Raw genomic sequence first — 9,729 nt, 5'->3', positions numbered from 1 at the left:
CGCCCCCCCCCTCCCCTCCCTCCTCCCTCCCTCCCTCCCTCCGCGGGAGGCGGCGGGACCCGCGGCCCCCAGCGCGGAGGACTGGCGCATTGCCACAGCCCGCCTCGGCCCGCCGCCCGCCGCCGCCGCCGCCTTCCCCCCGCCGCCGCCCGCCGCCCGCCGCCGCCCGCCCGCCCGCTGCCCCCGCCGCCGCCGCCGCCGCGTCCCGGCTCCCGGCCCCTTCATGCGCGGCGGACGACATGCCCGTTTTGTAGCCGGGGGCCCCTCCTCTCGTCCCCGCATGTTCAGGACCAAACGCTCGGTGCTCGTTCGGCGGCTCTGGCGGAGCCGTGCGCCCGGCGGCGGCGGCGAGGAGGAGGAGGAGGAGGCGGCGGCGGCTGCTGAAGCCGGCGCGGTGGCGGCGGCGGCCGAGGCCCGGGCGCATGTCTGCGGCGGGGGGCGCGGGTGCTGCTGCCCGGGCAAGGCGGGCCGCGGCGGCCGGGCTTCCGCGGGCGCGGAGGCGGAACTGAAGGCGCTGACCCACGCCGTGCTGAGCGGCTGAAGGAGCGGCAGCTGAGGGGCTGCTGCACGCCGTGGAGTCCCGCGGCGGGGCGCGGACCCCCTGCCTGCTGCTGCCCGCCAAGGCCGACTCCCGGCTGGGCCAGCACTGGTACCCGCTGCCGGTGCTGCTCTGCAAGGTGTTCCGCTGGCCCGACCTGCGGCACTGCTCCGAAGTCAAGCGGTATGTGGCTGTGAATCCTACGGCAAGGGCTCACCCCGAGCTCGTCTGCTGCAACCCGCACCACCTCAGCCGGCTCTGCGAGCTCGGTAAGGCTCGGGATGGCCGGGGGGGGGGGGGGGACGGGGACACGACGACGGTGGGGACGGGAACGACACACGCGACACGGGGGACACCGCGGGGATGGATGCGGGGTGATGGATGCGGGGGGTGGGGGTGGGGGGGAGGGATGGCCGCCGAGGGATGCTCGCCCCCTCAACTTTCCCACCCCCCCCGCCCAAAAAAAAAACAAAACAAAAAACAAAACTTCTTCGTGCTGTTTTACGCGTTATTATTATTTTTTTTTTCGTGCGTGTGTTGAGGGGAGGGGGTGCTCCCTTTACTCGCCCCCCTCACCCTCCCTTCTCTCCGCCCCCCCCCCCCCCCCTCACCCCCCCCCCCAGCCCCAACCCCGCCCGGTGCCTCCCCGCCGGTGCCGGGGGGATTAGGGGCCGCCTGGCGCGGCCGGCCCCGTCCCCCGCCGCTCCGCGGCTCCGCCGAGCCAAGGAGGCCCCGCTCAGACAGCCCGAGCGGCAGATAGCAGGGAGACTGGCGCCAGACGGCCCCTTTTGTTTATCTGACAGCTAAATATCAAGGCAATCACCGCCTCGCTGCCCTGCCTCCAACCCCCAGAGCTAAGACAAACAGTTTTGCTAAAAGAATGCCACTGTTATCATAAGTTCCTATCTTTTTTTTTTCTTTTTTTTTTTTCCTTTTTTTTTTTTTTTTTTTCCTTTCTCATGGCTCTGCCTTTATTTTCCCTGTACTTTTCTAATTCCAGAGTCTCCCCCTCCGCCCTACTCCAGATATCCGATGGATTTTCTCAAACCAACTGGTAAGTGACTTTTCAATGCATACTGCAGATTTATCAAATATATACATATATATATATATAAAAAAACGGGAAAAGAGCCCCTTCCTCAGGGGAAATGCCTCCTGCCTTTGTCACGCCGCGATGCAATTTTGGGGGCTGCTGGGTGGCTTCTGTGCTTTCTGATACCCCTGGGTGAATGAAGATGTAATTTATCTCAGGCTGCACGAAGTAGGATTTTTAAAACTCTGGCAGGAAACTCTTAGGAGGGATTGCGATGCGGCACAGGCCTTCGCTGCTCCCTTCCCCTTGGAAAAACCAGGAAAAAAAAAAAATCGTGTTGGTCGATGACAGCGCTCCCGCGCCCCTGGCTGAATTTGTCGGGATTTAGGTTGGGATCCAGCATCTCCCTGGTGGCTGGGCATCCCGGTGAACAAACGGAGTTGGGAGAACACCTCGCCGTCTTTTAAAGGCGCCTAATCCCGCCTCGTCAGGTTGAAAAACTTGGGAAGGGAGTCGAAAAGTTATTTTTTTTTTCCTTTTTTTTTTTTAATAATTTTTTTTTTTTTTTTAAGCGGAGCTCTGCGTGCCTGTTGCTCGTAATTGAATGTCAGGGTGCCAGGGGAGAAGCCCATTTGAGGCTGGCACCAGCTCTTTTGCGGTCGTCTGCGTAAACTCTGGGTTGGCAGCGAGCTCGCCGGTGGGGTGGGAGATAAATCGGGCTGGGAGAAGGAAGAGAAACGGGGTGGGGGGGTGGGGGTGGGGAGCTCGGGGAGGCAGCTCCCGGCTCCCCCAGGATTTTGGGGATCGGGATTCGGGGAGCGTTGGCCGGAGCGCGGTGGTCTCTGCGGTTCGCGTCCCTCGGTCGCAGCAAGCAGGGAAGCAAGGATAGATGTGTTTCCGAAGACCAGTATAAACCCTTGTTCGTTACTGTTTTTTGGGCCAAAAGAGCGGTTGCTCTAAAATTGCTGCCCTTCAGTTTCTCAGGACTGAAAGAAACCCCCCCCCCCCCCCCCCAAAACTTGAGGTTGCTTCGGACACGTGGGGTACCGCTGGGGGGGGTCCCATCCTGCCCCACTCCTCCCTCGGAGGCTGGACTGTTGTTTTTCCCCCCCTTTAAGACACGCTAATAACTCTTTTTTTTTTTACACCTGGTGGAAATAAGCAAAGCTGTTTAGCAAACACTTGGGCTGCAAAGCATGAAATATTTTGCCTCGGCGTGAAAAAACAGGAGATAAAAAGCTTCGTGAATGAAAGAGGGATGTCGGGAGTGGGTTCAGCATCCCCAGCACGTGCCGGGATGCCGGAAGGCTTGGGCCATAAATAGACTCCGAGGGTCTGCCGGGTCGCCAGGTTGTGCGGGTTTTGGGTGAGATCGGCATCGTTTCGACAGCATCCCTGCGGTCCTCCCCCCCCCCAAAAAGTTGAGATTTCCGCCTTTTTTTTCGCCTTTTTTTCTGCCCGGCGGTGATGGCGGGGCGGGATGCAGAGGGGTTCGGAGAGAAGGGTTAAAAGCTGGCCTTTGGTTTCCTGCAAAGATGTTAGGATAAATCTATTAGCAGGGTTTAAACATCCAATCTGCCTCTGCCAGGACCTCATTTTCAGTTAGCCGAGTGATATATTTATTCATTAGCAAGTGTTGACATAAGGTAGCAAAATGTGTGTAAACAGAAAAGCCGCAGAACATGAATGTGCCATTTCGAAAGGAAAAGTTATTCCTATCGGCCAATAGGAAGTGATTAACGCTGCCCATCGGAAACGCAGAAACAACTGGGTTACTCACCAAAAAAGTCCTCCCCTTTTTTTTTTTTTTTTTTTTTTTTTTTCCCTTTCGAAAGAAAAATCCGTTTGGCAGCTGAACTCGGGCTAACGGGGCCGCGACAGGCACAAGCGGAGCCTGGGAGTCTGTTGTTGCAGGTGGGTTTTGCAAGCTCAGGCTTTCTCGGCGTTTCCTCTGCGGAGGGACCGAGGGTTTCCCATCCCGGCATCGGTACCGTCTCCCGCGGCGGTTTCCCAGCTGGATGTTGAGGATTGCTCTGCCGGGGGCTGGCTAGATGGAAGAGGGACGTTAGATCACCATGGGACCATGGCTGATGAGGCGTGGGATCTGGGGTGGGAACGGCCCCTCCGTTTAGACTTGGGCAACCGCATCTGCCCGTGGAGCTGGGAACGTGCATCCAAGCAGGAAAACTTCTGCTTTTCCATCAGGTGTGATAGCGGTCATAAAAATATGGAAGTGTTCGGTGCTACAGGTTCGGCAGACAGGAATACCTGGACCAGCGTGGGCTCTGGCAGTGGTCACCAGTGCCCATCATCATTGAATCATTTAATGCTTTGGGTTGGAAGGGACCTTTCAAGGCCATCTAGTCCAACCCCCCTGCCATGAGCGGGGACATCTTCAACTAGATCTGGTTGCCCAGAGCCCCGTCCAACCCGGCCTGGAATGTTTCCAGGGATGGGGCATCTCCCACCTCTCTGGGCAACCTGGGCCAGTGTCTCGCCACCCTCACATTAAAGAATTCCGTCTTTATATCTAGGCTAAATCTCCCCTCCCTCTTATGACGGGGATTACATTTTTGGGGGAGGTGATGGAGGCTGAGACGGGCTGTGTCGCCGGCTGGAGGAAAGCAGGGATGGACAGGGAGCTGGGGATCTGCTGCCGGCAGTGAAATGTCCCATCGGACTGCGCGTTGGTAGGATCGATCTCGTATTTGTGCACTCACCGTAGAGCGTAAAGATCTGCCCTTGGCAGCCCGGTTACCTGCAGGAAGGCTCTTAAGTCCAGGTTGGCTTGCTTCTTCGTCAAGGAGAGGACTTTCCCTCTTCCTTAACGTGGGATAGTTGCAGGGATGGGCGACGGTGGCTCGTGTGGGGCCGGGCCCTGCAATCCTGATTCCCGTGCCGGAAGCGAGATGGATAGTAGTGTCCCAAATAGTTCGAGCAGATGTTTTGACCCATCGTTAAGTGGGACAAGGAGCTGTGGCTGTCGTGCTCCTGGGTGGCTGCCAGTGGTGGTGCTGGAGTATGAGAGTGCCGGAACCCTACTGAGATGTCGCTGGCAGAGCCCGAATGCCCTCCTGTGGCATCGACTTTCGGGGGAGTTGAAGGTTTGGCAGCTTCCAGGAACTTTTCGGCACCTCGCAAGGTTGGGCTGGTGGCCACCAGGGATAATTGTCTCCGCGATGGTTTTATATTGCAGGGAGGCAGCTTTGGGAGGAGATCCGCATGCAGTAGGCTTGGGTAAACCTCCGATACTGTGACCTCTCGGTGCTGAAAATAAAATGCGACCGAGTACCAAGCGTGAGCCCTTGGCAGATCTGGGGACGATGGGAAGAGTACAAGGATGAAACCAGGGGTCCCACTTTTGGGCTTAGCCCACACCGGACCATCACGCTTGGTCTAGAGTCAAGGTGCGTGAGCTTTGTGTCCTCTAAACTCCAGAGGGTAATTAATTGATGAAGGGAACCGGCTGTCGGATGACGGGACATGGGAAGGGAGCTGATGGCTGTTGAAGAAGTCATGAAAGCACATCACCCCATTGTAGTTACGCATTTTAGAGTCAGGACGGGATTCTCTCCCACCGTCCTGTCCAATGATCACGTTATGATCCTTGGAGTAAGACAACACGGAAAGGGCAAATTACATCCTTTATCCCACGGGGAGCTGTAACCGGGGGCAGACGGAGCCCAGCGCGGGGCAGGATTGGTCCGCCCTGCCTTCAGAAAGCATCTGTAGCCCGACCAGTTGAAGGACATCTCAGAAGAAGGGTGGGGGGGGACTCCTCTGTCTGGACCAGAAAGGGTTAAAAAAAAAAAAAAAAAAAGAAAAAGCGTAATTCTTTAAAGCATAGAAAGCACGACGAGGCATTTAGAGAGTGTATCGTATACAGTATTTCACAAGTAAAGTCCATTTCCTGCCTCCCCTATTGTTTTTGGTTTGATTAAGTATATCCTGTTAAACTGTATATTCCTGTTAGGGCTTCTACTTCACTCCGATAAAATGAGCTTATGCAGGCAGGGGTTTCGTTTTCACCGGGATTTCGGGGATGAAACCCGGAAAAATGACTTTTACCAGTAGGCAGAGAATGATCTTGTCGCTCCTGGTGGTGGCCCCTGCTTTGAGATATGGCCGCGAGCAAGGTGATGTTAGCAGGGAGCCCAATGAAACCCAAAGTCCCCGAGAACCTGCTGAGGACCAGAAGGTTGTGTGAACTTCATGGATCTTCTCAGGCGTGGAGTGGCCTTGAGCTTGTCTCCCTCATGGTAGGGACCGAAAAGCTGGAGTTTGCCTGCAAGACCAGGGGATCGGTGTTGGCTCCTGGCTGTTGTCACCTGGAGAAGCAGGCTTGGGATGGAAAGGTCCAAACCTTGAGGTGGAACAGCTCCATGCGTCAGGAGAAACCTCTTAACGGGGCGTCCAGTCTTACCCTGCCCTTGCCCTTTGATGCTGCGTGGAGGAGTAGATCCAGGAGGCGTCCCAGGAGGTGACAGCAAGGTGTAAGATCCGCCAGCAACTGGCGGTGACAAAAATTGAGCGGGGGAAGGCAAACGTAGACCGTTGGCCGCAAAAGAGCGGCGATGAGACATTTCCCTTTCGGTTCCCATTTCGGTGAGTTACAGGTGTTGACTAAATTGGGTGCGTAAAGCCACGATTGAAGCATTTTTGGGAGCTCGCTTGCATCAGAAAGACGACAACCTTGATCTCATTACCCGGTGACTTGGCCAGAGAGGTGGCAGCCAGTCTGTAATTTCTGCTGGTCTATAATCAGCGTTGGCTGGTGATGAAGCGCAGCGCGCAGCCTTGATTGAGGCGACGAGTTAGGGTGGATGCTTCTTGATGAACTACCGTCTCTGCGCGGACAATTAGTAATCGCTTCCTGCTAAACCCTTTGGAATGCGTGTTCTGCTCGCAGCGATGCTGGGAGCCTGCGAAGAACCGCCTATATACTGATTTTTTTATTTTTTTTTGTTTTTTTTTTTCTTTTCCTCCACTCCAGCAGATTGTCCAGACTCTGTGCCTTCCTCCACTGAAACAGGGGGAACTAATTGTCTAGCCCCTGGGGGGCTTTCAGGTAAGACATCTTCTTGTTGATCTTGATTTTGGCCGCGAGTTGCGTTGTCCGAGGGTCCCGACGGAAAGGCGGAGTGATGCCGGGGAGTTGTGGGGATGCGAGTTGTTGAGAAAAGGCCTGCTCAAAGGGGGAATTAGGTTTCATTTCAGTAGCAGCCGCGTACCTCTCCGGCAGAGGATGTGTGGAAATCCCAGGCGAGGTTCTCCATTCCCAAAAGCCCAGATTTCCCTTTGAATTCCGGCCTCACGCTCCATTAATTTTCGGAGCGAGGCAGGAAGAGGCGTGTTTGGGGAAGGCGAAGTGATGTTGGCCACCCGTTCGTTTGGATGCGTGGATTGTCGGAGCAGGTGCGGTCGTGCCTTGCAGAAGGATTCGGCGTCAAGCTCTCCTTGACTTGGTGGTGGCGTCTCTCGCCCCTGGGACGAGAGCCGTCCTTGGACACTGCTGCTGGTAGGGTAACCGGCATCCTGCATTTCATGTGTGAGGCTCGTGGTGCCTGGGGAGGGCAGGTGAGCCCGTTTTTTGCAGAAGACGTTGCAGAAGGAGTTGAACTCGATGATCTTATGCGTCCCTTCATTGAGATGTTGACATAACTTGAGATATTCTATGATATCCCTCATTTTCTCATTTCCCATCTCCTTCAGCCTCCAGCTGCTGTTACGGGATGGGGGTTCAGGGGGTGGTTTCCTCAGCCCTCTTGGGCTTTTCGTAGAACGATAGAGTGGTTTGGATTGGAAGAGACCTTTAAAGATCATCTAGCCCAACTCCAAGGATGTGATGCCTCCAGCACCTCATCTCCTACCCTGGCCCCGGCCAACTCCGTGGCCGGGTTTTGTCTCTACCAGGATTAAAGCGCCTGCAAACGGCGTACCTACGTGTCCACGCTGACGGCTTAAAGGTGCTTCCCTTGGTGGGGACGTTTCCCCGATGGGCGATTTATTCGTCGCCCTGAAAGCGGAATTTCAGAAATAGGTCGGCGACGGCCGCGCACGCGCGGGCGGGCGGGCGGGCATCTGCCCCTGCCTCTCTCCAGGAATTGCGTTCGGCGTGGATGTCTTTAAGTGAGCCTTGTTTGTTTTTCTTTGGGTGTAATATATACCCTGTCTGTTATTTGAGAGGGGAGCATATTGTTTGCTCAAAGGCCCTAATGAGAATTAATCAAAGGGAGGGGGAGAGGGAACAGAGAAATTTGTCGCTGTTGGGGTTTTTTTGGTTTGTGTTTTTTGTTTTTTTTTTTTTAATGCCGAAGACTTTTGGGGTTTTCTTTGTATTTTTTTGCTATTGGAGCCTATAGCTTTAGGGAAGGGGAAAAAAAAGGGACTGTAAAAAAAAAAAAGACAAGAAGCTAAACAACACAATAAGGATGTTGTTAGATCTTTTTTTTTTTTCTTTTTCTTTTTTTTTTTTTCTTCTTTTTCCTCCTGAAATACACCCGTTGCGGAGGGGAGGAGAGAGCAGTTCGGTTCCACAGGATACCACATGAAATAAGCAGAGGAAGTACTCGCTTTTAAAAAGGGGGCTTTCTGTAAGGTTCGGCCTATTGATAACATCTCGTCTGGCTGCTCCGCTCCCGAAGGGAAGGGAAGGCGGGAGGTGGGGGCTTGGGCTGCAGGAAATAACGCGGCGCGTTCCCGGTGCCTCCCAAAGGGCCGCTGGAAGGGGAGCCCCAGCTCCCTCGTAGACCCTCCTCCCCAAAAGAAAGCACGTTCCCCTCCCCGAAAATGCCTTTTTTTTTTTTCCTTTTTTTAAATACTTATTATATTGTTGTTATTTCATTGGATCGCATTATTTTTTTGGTCTTCCTTATCAAAGGTTCCCCCAACAACCCCTCAAAAAGCCTGGAAACAGAACCTTTTACGATCATTAACCGCTCTTTTTTTTTTTTCCTCCCCAAATGTAATTGTAGCCATTTAGTTTAATGAGGAGCTGATAGGAGAGTTGACTCATGAAGGGATACGGTTAGCTACCCAAGCCCTGAAACAAAGCCGAATGCCTCCACATGAAAGAGCATTTGTTTTGAATTTGCTCTGATTTACTGGCATCTCCCTTCCGCGCGCCCGAAGTGCAGCGCTGAAAATTCCCAACTGGAGAGACCCAGTCGAGAAAGGAAAATAAACGCACTTTGCAGCGATCCTCCAAAGCTCACTTTCTCCTTTTTTTTTTTTTTTTTCTTCTTTTTTTCTTTTTTTTCCCTACCTCCCCCCGCATATTTTAGTTAGCGGAAGAGTGTATTTGAAGAGGGCTTTAATGAGTTATTAGTTGGGTGCACGAGGAGCTCTTCGGCTTGGTCTTATCTAAGTTCGGGTAGATGGGGATCTGTGATGCCGGGTGGAGAATCCAGCATCCCTCATCCTCTCCAGACCAGGGCTGTCAGGGCTGGATTCATGGTTCCGTGATGAAAGGATGGCTTTAAGAAAAGCCAAACCCCTCAATTTTTGGTAGATTTGGAAGCTGGAGAAGGAGGCTGTGGAAGACATCGCGGGTGGATGGTGGTGGTGGGTTCCTATAGCATCGTGGGCAGGTTGCTTTGGCCACCAGTGACGGGCAATGGGTGGCGTAGTGGCGGTGTTCACAGTCAGTAGACCAGCTCTAAGGTCTGGAAGCTGGAAGGGCAGGATTTAGTGAGGCAGATCGCTCTCGGCACCGAGAATTTGGGAACGGGGCCAGCCTGGGGTTCACAGCCACTCTGGCAGGGAAACCGCGTGGCGAGGGTTGAGAGGATGATGGCAAGAGGAGCATTAAAAAGGGCATGCTCTTCTAGCTCTCCATGAGGATCCTTTGATGGTGATGAGTCTCAGGTCCAGCCACCACTGGGGTCGTAATCTCCTCCCGGAGGCTGAAGGCAGTTCCATTGATGGATACCAGAGGTGCTGGAGGATGTGGGAGGTGGAGTGGCGCAGCCGCGGGGATGGATGGGGAGTGTTTCCCCCTTGGGATAACCGATCTGAGCCGCTGTATCCCTCCCTCCGCTTTCTGTTCTCCTTCCTGGCCCAGGAATGCAATATTGGGTAGTCCTTCATGCCATGCTCTTCTCATCCCACTTCCCGCTGTGTCTTCTCCAGCCATCCCTTTCTCCAGCTGATGCACCCC

At 54.4% G+C, this 9,729-nt stretch overlaps 1 protein-coding gene across 1 annotated transcript in view; it reads left to right on the top strand.

The window, feature by feature from the left end:
- The first annotated feature begins 280 nt into the window (after positions 1-280).
- The window catches only part of SMAD7 (SMAD family member 7), a 30,356-nt gene continuing 20,907 nt past the window's right edge, over positions 281-9,729 (top strand). Inside the window, 5 exon segments of the mRNA XM_063320880.1 lie at positions 281-530; positions 533-556; positions 559-807; positions 1,539-1,592; positions 6,568-6,639. Of these exon segments, the coding sequence (XP_063176950.1) occupies positions 281-530; positions 533-556; positions 559-807; positions 1,539-1,592; positions 6,568-6,639 (649 nt within the window).

The sequence above is a fragment of the Chroicocephalus ridibundus genome, chromosome Z, assembly GCF_963924245.1.
Source record: "Chroicocephalus ridibundus chromosome Z, bChrRid1.1, whole genome shotgun sequence".
Taxonomy (NCBI): domain Eukaryota; kingdom Metazoa; phylum Chordata; class Aves; order Charadriiformes; family Laridae; genus Chroicocephalus; species Chroicocephalus ridibundus.
This window is presented reverse-complemented; position numbering and strand designations above follow the sequence as displayed.